Source organism: Microcaecilia unicolor, chromosome 7 (genome assembly GCF_901765095.1).
Source record: "Microcaecilia unicolor chromosome 7, aMicUni1.1, whole genome shotgun sequence".
NCBI lineage: Eukaryota > Metazoa > Chordata > Amphibia > Gymnophiona > Siphonopidae > Microcaecilia > Microcaecilia unicolor.
This window is the reverse complement of record NC_044037.1, coordinates 240,896,993-240,912,303: the sequence shown is the minus strand read 5'-3', so window position 1 is coordinate 240,912,303 and position 15,311 is coordinate 240,896,993. Positions and strand designations below refer to the sequence as shown.

The 15,311-nt window shown below is 41.4% G+C and overlaps 1 protein-coding gene across 8 annotated transcripts in view; it reads left to right on the top strand.

Annotated features, from left to right (window-relative positions):
- Positions 1-15,311, top strand: part of TANK (TRAF family member associated NFKB activator) — a 113,684-nt gene that overhangs the window by 28,416 nt on the left and 69,957 nt on the right. For 6 of the 8 annotated variants that reach the window (XM_030209045.1, XM_030209041.1, XM_030209043.1 and 3 more), the window contains one exon: positions 7,623-7,775. In XM_030209045.1, coding sequence (XP_030064905.1) covers positions 7,671-7,775 — 105 coding nt within the window. In that variant the 5' untranslated portion in view covers positions 7,623-7,670. Of the gene's footprint in view, positions 1-7,622; positions 7,776-15,311 lie in introns of those variants that run through there. The other 2 variants (XM_030209046.1, XM_030209047.1) reach the window with 2 other exon arrangements.

Below are 15,311 nucleotides of genomic sequence, written 5' to 3'. Positions count from 1 at the left end.
ATTTTTCACACAAAGTATTTTTGCTTTGTTACTGTTTTATTTTATGTGTGCTGCTATATTTGCTTATATTGTAAAATTTAAAAAATGCAATGTACTGTGCTGTATGTGGAATTTTACTTTATGTAAATTGTTTTGATGACTTTAACCTTAGGCAATAATCAAATAAACGTAACCCGTGAACCCTTAATCATGATTAAAAGTTTTTATTGAACTGCAGCCCTACTTGAAATAATTGAGTTAAAAATATGTAGCATGCCATGATAGCCAGCAGCCCTATCTCAGGCCTTAGTCCCTTCATATCCTTGAATGAATTCCTTTTAAAAGGCAGTAAATAAATCCTAATAAATAAAAAATTATTTGATTTTTGTACAGGACATGCATCTTGGTTCAGTTGTAGGTTACAGTAAGATGAGTTACATTTTGTTTCCAATACATCAAGCATTTAAAATACTTGAGTGGATATTCAAAGCAAATTTATACATTTGCCAGCTATTGCAGTAATTTGCTTATTCATATACTTTTAAAAGTTGTGCAGGTTGTATTAGACCATTTAAATTGCTAATACTGTCTGTATAAATGTAGGCCGGATTTATCTGTTTAGCAGGTAAATATCAGGCTGAAACCATTATCAAGTGAATAGCAGGCCTAAACTAAAATGTATCGTGCCAGTGCAGTTTCTGGCCAAAATGTGTATTCAGTACCACTATCTAAACAGATAGCAACACTGAATGTTTACATTGAGTTCCAGCGCTTATTTAAGACATTCACCATGCCAGCTGAAAATTCAGTACACACTGCATAGAATAATCAAGATTCAGTTACAGCTGGTGTTTCAATAAGGTGGGGTGCATTTTTTTAAGGTGCAATTTCAAGCATTAAAAATTTATCAAATTTGTACATCGTAGGTGTTGTAAGGTCACATCTGAATTACCAGACAGACCCAGTTTGATTTCTAGGGTATGCTAACCTGACAATATTAACTTGGCTATCTTCTAGCATGCAGTGTCTGTCTTGAAAAAGTGTTTTGTCCTTGGCATCTTGTCTCTCTGGTGTAGTCACTGAGCATGGTTTGGATCAGCTTGCAAGAGCCCTGGCTGGATATTGCTTCCGTCTGGAGCACAAGGCAGTTTTTGGTGAAGAGAAAGACATCTGTTAGAGCTATTTATACTCTCTGTTTCTTTGTTATTCATAGAGCTTTGCCCAGTGATGTCCTATCCATTTAGAAGGATAGTTACTGAACTGTGATAAAATTCTCAATTCTGCCATAGTCCAGTTTACCATGCAAGTCACTAACCTATGGTATCAGTACCGCATAGTAAACTGAAGTTTATATTGCTGCAGCCAGGAACATTATCTCCTCAATATTCAATGCTATTTAACCAACCAGGAATGGTTAAATATCACTTAGGGGAAAGGGAAATGAGACTGGATATACCGCCTTTTTGAGGTTTTTGCAACTACATTCAAAGCGGTTTACATATATTCAGGTACTTATTTTGTACCAGGGGCAATGGAGGGTTAAGTGTCTTGCCCAGAGTCACAAGGAGCTGCAGTGGGAATCGAACTCAGTTCCCCTGGATCAAAGTCCACTGCACTAACCACTAGGCTACTCCTTCACACTTAGCCAGCTAAGTGCAAATATTCAGCGTGAGATAGTCGGTTATCTCCGCTGAATATTAGCACATAGAAGCAGATGATCAAAAGCCACGCTCTGTTCCAAACAGTGCTCTAAAATAGCGTTGGAACAGCGCGGGGCTTTACCGCACTGATGATCAGAGATAATTGCATGCAAATTTAAGCACGCAATTATCTCTGATCATGGGGTAGAAGTGCGGGAGAATTGTGCCTGAGCATGCGCTCAGCACAATCCTCCCGCACTTGTTTGACAGGTCTGGGCTGTCAAAAGCCCAAACCTGTCAAACACAGGGGCTGGAGGTCCATGGGACCACCAGGCCCTAACTACCCCTGCCCCGAGCAATGGGGGCTGGAGGTCCGGTGGACCTCCGGTCCCCTCCGACGATCCCCCCTCCCCCAGGTGGGCGACCAACCACCCCCCCCCCCCCCAGCGACAGGGGGGCTGGAGATCCGCTGGACCTCTAGTCCCCCCCCCGACGATCCCCCCCCCCCCCAGGTTCAGGGAGGGCTGGAGATCCGGTGGGTCTCCAGCCCCCCTAGTCCCCCAGCAAGGGGTCCCTGGTGGTCCAGTCCCCCCTACCTTGTGTATTGGAGGAGGGAGGGTAGCCTGCCTGCCTCCCTCCTCTTCCTGCGACTCCGCAAAATGGCGGCGCTCAGCCCTGTCCATTGTATCCTGGAATGCGCTAGGCGGGGCTATACACCATATACTGCTACAGATTCCTAAAAATCTACATGTTAACAGAATCCCTCACCTCAATGACACATGGAAAACACACACCATCATCACCTAATAAAAAAAACATATACTGCAAGTTTGAAAAAGATATGTAGACCTAAAAATAAATGGAAATCCCAGACTCATTGGCACACAGAAGAAAGAGAAACAGAAATGCATTTACTTCTGTATAGAACAAAATATAAGTAATGCACATTTTCAAAGGTGACATTTGCCATTCTCTAAAAATTGAAAAATAAATATTTTGTACCTTTTGTCTGGTCATTTTTATTTTTCCAGTTAGATTGGATCTTTAGCACTTCCTCTTATTTTTGCTCAAGTACTTTTCCAGAATCTCGCATCTATTTTCCATTTCTTCACTCCTCCCATCTTCTTCCCTTCATCTTTCTCTGACACTGATCCTTCTGTTTCAGCCTTTTATTTTTCTAATCATGTTGTTCTGGTTACTGCATTCCTCTGTCTTCTTTTGACTCTTTTTCCAGTATCTCTTGCCCATTTGACATTTCTTCTCACATCATATTCACTATCCATTTCTCTTCTGTGTCCCTGTCTTTATCCTTCCTTGTGTCCAGCATCTCACTTTTGTGACCCTGCTGTTATCCTTCCCTGAATCTGAAATCTCCCCATTCCTTACCTCGTGCCCAACATCTACTTCCCTGTGTCCAGAATCTCCTATTGCTTCCCTCATGTCGATCTCTTCCGTGTCCAGTTCTTCCTTCTCGGCATCCTTTTTTTCCCCTTTCCCCAATTCAGCATCTCATCTTATTTCTCTGTCCTCTTCTTTGTCCTTATTTCTCTTTCCTCTGGATCATTATTTCCTACCCACTCACTGCCTTTAGCTCTCCACCAAATCCTCTGTCCTTTTTGGCAGCCCTCCCCTCAGCCCCAATAGGCCCTTACCAGTAGCTGCCATTGGCTCAACCAAAGATGCAACAACGTCATCCTCAAAAGGCAGCGCAAGACCTCCCAGCTGCATGTGTGCTAACGGCTCTGCAGCATCCCACCCTCACAGAAACAAACTCTGTGTCCTAGGAGAGGGTGATACTTCAATGGTATCAGTGCGCACGCAGCTGGGAGGTCCTGTGCTGCATTTTGAGGATAACATCACCATTGCATGTCCTTGGGCAGCCGGATGCAGGCCACAGCAGCAATGGAGGATGGAGTGCCACCTGCGTTTGTTGAAAACCAGCACTTATAATGGCTGAAAGTGTTCTGCCAGTCAGACTGGCCACTGCTGAGTGGGCCTGGGATGAAAATGGATGGGTGAAGGTCTGTCCACGGCTACACCCCTGCAAATAGAAATGAAAGAGCGGCTGGCGGAGAACCTCGTGCTGTAGCGCTCCTGGGCAGGCTCACCAGAATCGCCCCAACAGCAGTAAGAAGTGTTTTAGAGGGGGTGGTCGGGCAAAGTCTGGCATGAAGCACTGCAGCACAAAACTCTGCGTAGGCTGTTTTTTTTTAGTACCTGTTCAGAGCTCACAGCAGCTGCAGTGGGCAGGAGTCGCAGGACCAGGAAAGGTTTGAGGGCAGGGGATGGACTACTGGGGGTGAGCAAGAAGAGACGATGCTGGATGGGGAAGGAGGGGGAGAGAGGGGAAGATGCAAAAAAAATGTGAGGGAGAGGGGGCACTCGGTACAGTGGTACAGCAGCACTTGAGGGGGGAAATCCTCTCATCCCCCCCCCCCCAAACTGCGCTTGTGCTTAACGGTAGCCCATGTTATAACTTCGCTGGTGCACCCCTAAATGTAACAGTCATTTTGCATTAATGTGTTTGTGCATGTAAACATGGGCATTAATGCACAAATTTACCTTTCGATGGGTAGTTCGGCATTTGTTAATTATATATGTTAATATGCACCATCACCCTTGTAATGTGAATTCACTATGGGGTCCTTTTACCAAGCTGTGGTAAAAGGGGCCCTGCAGCGACCGTTTTTGCTGCACGCCAGAGCACCTTTTACCACAGCGGGTAAAAAGGACACAAAAATGAAATGGTGGCAGTAAGGGCTTCCTCACTAACCCAGCAGAAACCGGGCAGCACGCGACGCTGCCTGATTTCTGCCGGGTAACCTCCCCGCGGAAATATTTTTTAAATATTTCCGTTAGCGCCTGAAATGATGGGCTGAGGGTGGAACTACTCTTTAGTAAAAGGGTCCCTATAGTCTTTATGTGTAGTGACTCAAACTTTAGCTTGCTCCTGAGATGTGTTTCAGTAGTTCATTAATGCGCCTTTTTAACATAGTTTAATAAATAGACCTTTAAGTTAGAAATATTGATAAATATTTGTATAAAGATATATATATACCTATTATATTTTAAGAAGCTTTTTTTTTTTTTTTTTTTTTTTTGAAGTGCATGATGCTTGACAGCTTAATTTCTAAATTGTACTATTGTTCTGTTCAGACCCTTTTATAATAAATGACTGCAATTCCTCCTTTTTAAGAAGACATTCCAAAACTAGTTATAACTTAGGAAATTATTCTTTCCCTTCTGATCTCCTGATTGGTCCATTTTTCTTATAAATCAACATTTGCCGTTGTTATACAGTTTGAGTCTGCAACAAAATTGTCTGCATATGCTTTGTAGCGCTATAGAAATGCTAAATAGTAGTAGTAGTAGGTACAATATTTTTCACTCCTAGGCTGAAAAGCCTTACCAGGACAACCATCTGTAATGTTCAGCTGCACAAGAATTGTGTAACCCAGGGCTCCTAGATTGGTTTTGCTTAGAGCTCAAATTCTTTGGCTTTTACTCATCAGGCGTGAAAATTTGACAAGTGAGTCTTCCCACTTGCAAACCTAGTTTTAGGGGCCATTTTACTAAGGCATAGTAGGCCTTGTGCGGTAAAAAGGCATCCTGCGGTAGTTTGGCCGACTGCTCGCACTACTCCTATGGTAAAATATATATATCTATATTTTTTTTTTTGCTGCGGGAGGTGTGTCTGGGGACAGAGAGTAGGCATGCATGCGCTAATCAGCGCGGGCACATTATTGCACACTATCCAATTAGCGCAGGAGTAACATGGAAGCCCTTACTGCCACCTAAATAGGTGGTAGGAAGGGCTCCCACTGTTAATGGCCACACGCTAATGGGGAAATTGGCATGTGGCCATTAAAAAAAAAAAAGCTGATCGCTGCCATTTCTTAACCCTCCATTGCCCCATGCAAGCCGCATTGAGCCTGCCATGAGTGGGAAAGCGCGGGGTACAAATGTAACAAAAATAAAAAATAAAATAAATAGCTTTTATTGAGAAATTCAGCAAATCACAACAATAAGTAGCCAGCCTGGGCACAATATCAACCACAAACACAGCAAAGCATATCTCAACAATTATCTCCCCACTGGCAAGCTATACATATATTCTTTAAATCCCCTTCCCTAAACACCTTCCCCTCCCCCCCTCCCCATATACTCAGTTTTATATGATAGGAAGGGAAGAGTCCGGACAGGCAGACCATTTCACATATGAGTCCCAAAACCTTATGGCACGATAATAGGTGTCAAGTTCGCATGGTTGTTGACGTAGACATCAGATGAACGTTATCCAGTTTGCGTAAGACCACTTAGAGACCAGGTAATGCTGTCTGCTTCCAAGTCGCGGCCAGCACCAAGTTACTAGCTACAAATACAAAAGTAACCAAATGATGTATATGACTATATTTTCCATTAAAAAAAAAAATATCAGGTTGTATTCTAATTTCCACATTAGCGTGGGGTATATGTAAAAAGTTAATGTGGTGAGCCCATAGGAGACGGTGACTGCTCCTGAATTAACTCTGCGTTAGCCAGTTAGTGCAGTAATCATAACATGCTGGCTGGTTAATGTTTCCACATCCATTCTTTACTCGTGACATGCCCCCTCCAAAAAATATTTTGAAAAAATAGCTAATGCACAAGGTAGTGCACACAAACAGGCAAAATAAAAGCATTTTGTAGTAGCCTGTTTTCCCTATGCTAAGCGCATATTAGGGCTTAATGTACTTTAGTAAAAGGGCCTTTAAGTTAGTTGTGATACCTTTTGAAGACCTCACAAGCAGCATCCTCAGATGCTGCCTCTGATCTGCAGGCTTCAGAATAAATCTCCACAAGGAAGAGAGCAGTGGCCATGAATATCTTTGGTATTGTGTAAGGTAAAAATGTAACAGCCTAAATATTGTGATTGGATGCAGCTGAGGAATTTTGCAGGATTGGGGCCTTTTGTGAATAGAACCCACGGTGATAGTTTGTAGCTTTGAAAACATTGACACTGCATCTTGCATCAGGACAGGTTTAGGAATCACTGACATAGAGGGGTATAACCCCACAGAGTTGCAGATACTACTCTAGCCACATTACTGAGCAGACTAGATGAACCATACAGGTCTTTCTCTGCTGTCATTTACTATCTCATGAAGAAGACTAAATTATTCTACAAGATGTTTTAAGAGCTTTTAAGATACATGCTCATCTTCCAATGTGGTATATATCATTCAGTGTAAAAAATGTAACGAAGGATGCTATATTGGAGAAACAGGCCAGATGCTTAAGACAAGATACAATCTGCACAGACATCACATGAAGATAGCCGGTGCCAGTCAGGTTCCCACCCCGGTGGGCCAGCATTTTACAAGACCAGGACACTGCACCAGTGATTTCATAGTTAGAATCCTGAAAGGTAACTTTAAAACAATACAGGAACGTAAGACCTTTGAAGTCAGAATGACTGAATATTTTGACACCCAACAGACAGGACTTAACAAGGATCTGGGTTTTCTAGCCCATTATAAACCATAAAATTGTATTTCTCTGTTTATCACCCTCCTCTCACCTACCCGCACCCATCCTGTTAGAATATCAATGAAATGCTTTGATGTCCCCATGCATATACCTCCTACCTACTCCCACCCTGTCAGACTGTCAAAGTAATGCTTGGATGTTTCACTTATATATACTATCTGCTACCACATTTGCTTATTTCCGATCTGACGAAGAAGGGCAACCTTCGAAAGCTAATCAAGAAATGTATTAAGTTATGTCCAGTAAAAAAGGTATCATCTTATTTTCTTTTCCATCTTTTATTTTGTTTGATTTCTATTGATAACCTTAAGAGTGGACTAACACGGGTACCACACCTCTCTACTTAAGATACAGACGGAAATGAATGGTGAAAGCAAGTACTAATCTGAAAAATAGAAGCCGTTAATATGTTTTACCTACAAAGTGACTGTGGTTAGGTACTCGATCTTGAATTTTCTTTTTGGTCATTTTTAGGTTGTCGCTGCTTAGTTTGGTTCTAGTGATGATACAAAACTGGGAAGTATGGATAAAACTAGCGGCCTGGGAGAGCAGCTTAACAAAGCTTATGAAGCCTACAGACAAGCCTGCATGGACCGAGACCAGGCTCGAAAAGACTTGCAGCAAAAGGTAGGGCTTCTGTAGTCAGTCTATTATTTACGAGAAGGATTGTGATATTGCTAAACTACCTATAATCATAAACTGATTTCTTGTGATTCTACAATAAGGGCCCCAATATGTGGCATTTACCATAGAATTGCCCAGTTTTCATTAAATTAGAGGCAGATAACCCAGCATAAATGCAGGGAGTCTGTCCTTGAGTCCTTTTTCCTCCTAGGGCCCAGCTGAATTTTCCTTCACAAACCAATTGTTTCGCACATGGACCAGCTAATTCTGGCTGGCTTTAGGGTAGACATGGCACCTCCTCAGGCTGCATCCTCTCCTCTGCTTCCTGGAGCATGACTTATGGTGGAACCATGCCACAATGCAGTGGCCCTTGCAGTCCAAACTGAGTTTGTGCTACATACACATAGCATAGTGTTTGAATACTCTGTGATATGTGACTTGGATATACTCTCTGCAGAATAGATTCTCATTCATTACTATGAGTATCCATCTTACTCTGCTAGCTAATTACATCTTCCTTGGATTTTGTATTTTATTGATGCACTGGATTCTATTGAATAATTTATTATTATGATGCATTTGATTATTGTATTTTGCTGTAAACCACTTGGCATTGTACTTTGTTCAAAAGGGAGATATTGTCTGAGAGAAGGAATGGACTGGGGCTGGGAGGTATGAAGGTAAGCTGAGGAGGTCTGAGGTGAGCATTAGCTAGGGGGAGAGAGGGGAATCAGCAGCAGAGGGTAGTTGATGGAAGAGCAAGCTTTTAAAGAGGGCTCTGGGTGGCTACAGGAATCTATAGACCAGTTAGTTGATGTTGATACTGAGCAAATGGTAAAAGCCAATCTAAAAAATAAATTTACTGAATATATGGAGAGACATGGCTTAATGGCTCAGAGCAAATATGGATTTATCAGTGAGAAGTCTGTTTTTTTGAAAGGGTTAATTAAACGTATGGATAAGGATAAGCCAGTTAATATAGTGTATCTGGATTTTCAGAAAGCATTTGATAAATTCTTTCTTGAGAGACTTCTGAGGAAATTTAAAAAGTCATGGCAGTGTCTTACTGTGGACTGGTATCTGGTTAAAAGCGAGAAAACAAAGTTGGGCTAAATGATCAATTTTCTCAAAGGAGTTACAATATACATACATAAAAATAGAAACATATAAAATGCAACATCAAACAAATGTTTACCTATAAATCACACAACCCAGTGCAGAGTCAAATATACTAAAATTCTAAAACTCCATCCTTAGCCTACACCAAAGTAATCCTGCACAAACAAATATGCTTTAAGCTGTTTAAACAGTCAACTCCTTCAGTGACTGTTCCACATTAGTGGACCTATTACAGATAAAGCTGCCTTTGCGGTAACATTGTAACGCAACTTACTCAATGAAGGTACCACAAGTTGTTGTATATTTTCCGATCTCAATGAACACTGAAGTACATAAAACTGCATCACCTGACTAAAATAATCAGGTGCCCCATTCAAAGCCTTAAAAATAAGGACCAAAAGTTTAAAACGCACCCTATACAAAACAGTAAGCTGGTGTTGCACCTTCATAAAAACTGAAACATGATCAAAACGACTCAAACTAAAAATCAAACACACTGCAAAATGAAGCACTACTTCAACTTGAAGCACTTTATATCTTGTTGTGAGACACTAAGATACAAACTATTGCAATAGTCCAGTTTCGATTGTAGTAAACTCTGGACTACCAGTTGGAAATCTGATTAAGGTAACATCTACCTGATCTTACTCAACACCTTCAATTGATAAAAAGCAGGATTGCACTATCTTAGAGACCTATGCTTGCATATTCAATTGAGAGTCTATAAGGTCACCTAAACTCATGATCTGATCCTTTATAGGAATTGCCACATCACCAAATTTAACTGGACTGTAACTCCCCAACAGTTCGCTTAACAATCATAAACTTAAATGTAGCAATATTCAGAGCCAAGCTATTTCCAGTCATCCAATCCTGTATATGTTTCAAAGTTCAAGTGAACACACCCTCAAATAAAATCATCAACGGAGGGGGGGGGGGGGGGGGGGAACCCTGAATATTATCAGCATATATCCTGTATTCCACCCTCAACTGCTGTAAAACAACACAAAAGAGGTGATAAATATAAAGTTAAAAAGCATCATGGATAATGTAGATCCCTGTGGGACCCCTTTGCAAACTTTATACTCTTCAGACACTTCACCACCCCAAAGAATCTTCATTGTACGTTGTCAAACACTTGGCCTGCAATGCCGATTGCACACACTAACAAACAGAGAAACAGTGAGACAGAAGACAAGCAGTTTGGGATGTAAAATGGGAAGTGTGGGGGTTTTGGTACTGTGAGAATTTGTTGAGGGAAGGGGACGAGATAAAGAGGAAGGGATGGGTATGGCTGAGGGGCTAGCAGGTATGGACAAGGACTTGAGGAGGCAAGTCAGGAAATGTAAAGGTGAAAAGGGAAGATTGGATATAGGGTGAAAGTTTGAGGGAGAGGAATGATCACCCTTAGTGTCTTTACAGCAGGGGTGAATAATAGCTGTTTTCCAGACTTCAGGGAAGGTCCCGGAAAACGTTAGGAAAACCATGTTAAGAATGAAAGGTAGAAGACAAGTAAGGTAACATTCCAATACACCATCCAGAGTATGATCAGTATGTGGAGAAGAAAGTTTAAGCATAGAGATAGTATTAATAAGATGTGCAGGAGAAGGGAGGTCAAAACAACAGAGCGAAGCAACAGTTAAGATATAAATTGGAGGAAAGGTGTCTCTCAGGGTATCAGTTTTAGAGCTGGTGACTCTGTCTTGGGACCTCTTCTCATCTCTCTATACTTATTCCCTTGGTGCTCTGATCTCCTCTCATGGTTTCCAGTATCATCTTAATGCTGATGATTCCCAGATCAAACTCTCCACTCCAGAAATTCCAGCAGGAATCTCAGCCAGCTTCTCTTACATTTGTGCCTTGATGTCTTACTGCCATAATGAACTTCTTATCTTTCATCTCTCCTCGTCCCCTTTTTTTCTATTTCTGTGGATAAAACTGTCATTATCCTTATCTCATCAGCATGTGGTCATCTTTGACTTATCTTTCTCTTTCTCTGCACGTATCCAACAGAATGCTAAAACCTGTCATTTCTTTCTCTATAACATCACCAAATTTCATCCCTTCCTTTCTGAGCACGCTACCAAGACCGTTATCCACACTCTCATCCCTTCACGCTTAGATACATAAGTATATAAGTATTGCCATACTGGGAAAGACCAAAGGTCCATCAAGCCCAGCATCCTGTTTCCAACAGTGGCCAATCCAGGTCACAAATACCTGGCAAGATCCCAAAAAAGTACAAAACATTTTATACTGCTTATCCCAGAAATAGTGGATTTTCCCCAATTCCATTTAATAATGGTCTATGGATTTTTCCTTTAGGAAGCTAGCCAAACCTTTTTAAACTCCGCTAAGCTAACCGCCTTTACCACATTCTCTGGCAATGAATTCCAGAGTTTAATTACACGTTGAGTGAAGAAAAATTTCTCCGATTCGTTTTAAATTTACTACATTATAGCTTCACCGCATGCCCCCTAGTTCTAGTATTTTTGAAAAGCGTAAACAGGCGCTTCACATCTACCCGTTCAACTCCACTCATTATTTTATAGACCTCTATCATATCTTCCCTCAGCCGCCTTTTCTCCAAGCTGAAGAGCCCTAGCCGCTTTAGCCTTTCCTCTTAGGGAAGTCGTCCCATCCCCTTTATCATTTTTGTCACCCTTCTCTGCACCTTTTCTAATTCCACTACATCTTTTTTAAGATGCGGCGACCAGAATTGAACACAATATTCGAGGTGTGGTCGCACCATGGAGCAATACAAAGGCATTATAACATCCTCATTTTTGTTTTCCATTCCTTTCCTAATAATACCTAACATTCTATGTGCTTTCTTAGCCGCAGCAGCACACTGAGCAGAAGGTTTCAACGTATCATCAACGACAACACCTAGATCCCTTTCTTGGTCCGTGACTCCTAACGTGGAACCTTGCATGACGTAGCTATAATTCGGGTTCCTCCTTCCCACATTCATCACTTTGCACTTGCTCACATTAAATGTCATCTGCCATTTAGACGCCCAGTCTCCCAATCTCGTAAGGTTCTCTTGTAATTTTTCATGATCCTCCCGCGATTTAACGACTTTGAATAATTTTGTGTCATCAGCAAATTTAATTACCTCACTAGTTACTCCCACTTCTAGGTCATTTATAAATATGTTAAAAAGCATTGGTCCCAGCACAGACCCCTGGGGAACCCCACTAACTACCCTTCTCCATTGAGAATATTGACCATTTAACTCTACTCTCTGTTTTCTATTTTTTAACCAGTTTTTAATCCACAATAGAACACTACCTCCTATCCCATGACTCTCCAATTTCCTCTGGAGTCTTTCATGGGATACTTGCTTCTCACAAGTCTCCCCTTCAGTCTGTATTGACTTGTCTTCTGCCAGTGTCACTAAACTCACATAACCCTTGCTCTTCAGGTCACTTTATTGGCTCCCTATCCATTTTTGTATACAATTCAAAAAGTGCATTTATTCTGTAGCTCCTCTCCTCTTTTATTGCTCCTTACACCCCTTCCCAGGAACTCCATTCAAAAATGGTAAGTCACTCTTACCTGTACCCTTCTCCTCCACTGCCAACCTCATTCTCTGTTCCTTTTATATTGCTGTGGATTGAGTACACCAAACCTTTGACTCTAGCTCCAACTCTGACTCCTATGGATATTAGACTTAAAATTTTTTGTTCTGGTTCTAAAGTAGTGGTAAATAGAGCTTATATTTGCCAGTACTTTAGATTCAAGACAAAAAATAATTATAATGTAAGTTTTTATTTTGAAGCTGGAGTTGGAGTCAGTACATTTTATTGACTCCGACTCTACCCCCAAATTGCTTCTGACTCCAACTCCACAGCCCTGGCCTTATCCCTGAAATAGACTTCCTGAGTCAGTACAACATGCTCCATCTCTAGTCCTATTCAAATCCTAGGCTAAAACTCCACATTTTGAAGCTGCTTTTAACTCTTGAACCCCTATTCGCTGTACAGTGCCCATGTTTGTTTTAATCATTCCCACAGTAAATAACTCCCTAATCCCTTATTTATCCTGTTTGTCGGTCTTTACTAGATTGTAAGTTCTGTCAGACAGGGACTGCTTTGCATGTTTTGTGGACAGCACTGTGTATATCTAGTAACACTATAGCAATGATAAGTAGTTAAACATAATATAAAGTATATAAAATAATAAAATGCTTACCATGCACATAAAAGCTACTTGACAAGTAAGGACCTGCAATAAATTACAGACTAACTGTGAAATCTCACTTTTCTGTTGAATGAAACAATGTGACTCTCCTTTTTGTACTTTTGGAGGAAAATTCTTGTCTTTTTTCCAAATATAGAGATTTACATACTGGTGCTGCACTTCACATCAGCAGAATTTGTCATACTACATTATAAATAAGTAATTTCTAACATGAATTTCATTATTTCATTCTATCTTATAGTAGAATGAACAGAACAAATAGAATATTGCAGGTGAAAATAACCACAACCCAAGAATACAGCACTGAAGAAAGACCTAACAAAAGGCAGTAAATGATTAAAATTATTTCTATATCCATATCTAAGGAGGCCAGTCCCTTGACTTGATCATATTGATCATAGTGCTTTATGGTATGGTACTGGGGATCTCAGAGGTGGTTCGCACAGGCCCAGAGAGGAAAGGAAGATGGCTGCCACTACAGTGTCCACCAATGAGCAATGCTGAGGTACATCCTGAAGGAGATGACTCTGTAGACCTATGGCCAGGGGGGTCCACCAAGCTACCTAAATATTCCCTTTTGAAAGATAAAGGATAGCAAAAACTGCTGATGGGGAGATGGCATACAAATATATTTGTTAATATAAAAAATCATTAAGATATAAGATGAAATGTAGTAATAGCAAAAATAATATGTTGCAAGAGTCATTTTCATAACTATTCTTAGACTGCAGTCGTTAATACTATCATCGATTGACTTTGGGAATGTGATTTTGTTTGATTCTTTTTATATTGCTTTTTTGTGGTACAGCCAAAGCAGGTTACATATTATATACAGGTACTATTTTCTCTATCACTGGTAGGTTCAGTTTTCATTTTTCTCTTCCTTTTGTGCTTGAAGAGATTGCAGGTGATACAGAACACAGCCTTTAGGTTACTGATGGGTTCCAGTATTTGACAACATAGCATTACATAGCGTCCCATTATTCTAGAACATGTGGTATAGTTGTGTCCATCAACCAACAGGTGGAGATAGAGAATTGAAAATTGAGCTGAAACATATCTCTCTTGACATCCAGTCCAGCTCCTCTGTATTTTCTCTCTCCAGCAGGTGGATGGACACACTTTTCATGCTCTGGTTCTGAATGATTTGCTCCTGGACCAGTTAGTCAGCTGGTCCGCAGTTGAGCTTTGCAGATGGCTTGAGTCTGCAGAGTCATATCTGCAAGTGTTCGGATCCCTGTCTCTGGTGCCCTGCAAATTTACTTCTTCCCTCCCTTCACCTTCCCCCCCGTTTTCTGTGGAGCTCTCCTTTTCCAGCACAGCAACCTTAAAAAAAAAAAAAAGATGCGTACTAGAGAGCATGGAACAGAGTATCAGTCCTGATTCTTTCTCATCTGGGGTAAGACTTGTGGAGACTGTGAGCTTGGGGGGAGCAGCTGGCAGTGGTAAGTCTGCCTAAAGATTGACTCAGAACTGCTTGGAGGACATTGCATCGGGGTCAAATAATTCTTGTAGTCCCAGATTGGTCACAGAGGCCATGGTATGCAGACCTGATTCAACTACTGGACGGGGATTCTCTCTGTCTTCCATATGGTCCGCTGCTCATGGAGGATCCATGCCCCTTTGGTTTTATGGCTTGACCTTTGAAAGGGCTCAGTTTAGATGAAAAGGTTATTCTGATTAGGTTGTTGCTACCTTGCTTCAGGCTTGGAAATGCTCTACATTCATGGACTATGTGAGGGTGTGGAGGATGTTCCAGCACTTATGTTCTGAGCACAGACGTTCTCCCTTCTCTGCTCAGATCACGCAATCTTAGTGTTTCTCTAGGCAGGCCTTCAGAAAGGATTGGCATTGGGTTCTAAAAGTTCAGGTTGAGCTTGGCCTGTTTCAGTTGCCGACTACATACTACAATGTGTGTACAGTCCTCATTAGATAACTGGAAGTCACAAATGAGTTTTGCACATTGGACAGGCTGTTCTTCTTTGTAAGCAGGGGCTTGGCCTCATGGCTTCCAAGCCCATATTTGCTACATGGGTGAAGGAGACTATTGCGTCAGCTTATTTGCTTGCAGGGAAATGGGCACCTCAGGCCTTGCGAGCTCATTCTATGAGATGTATAGCGACATTCTGGGTGGAGATTTCTTTATTTTCTCAGGCAGATATTTGCAAGGTGGCAACGTGATCGACGCTGCATACCTTTTGCCAAGCACTACAG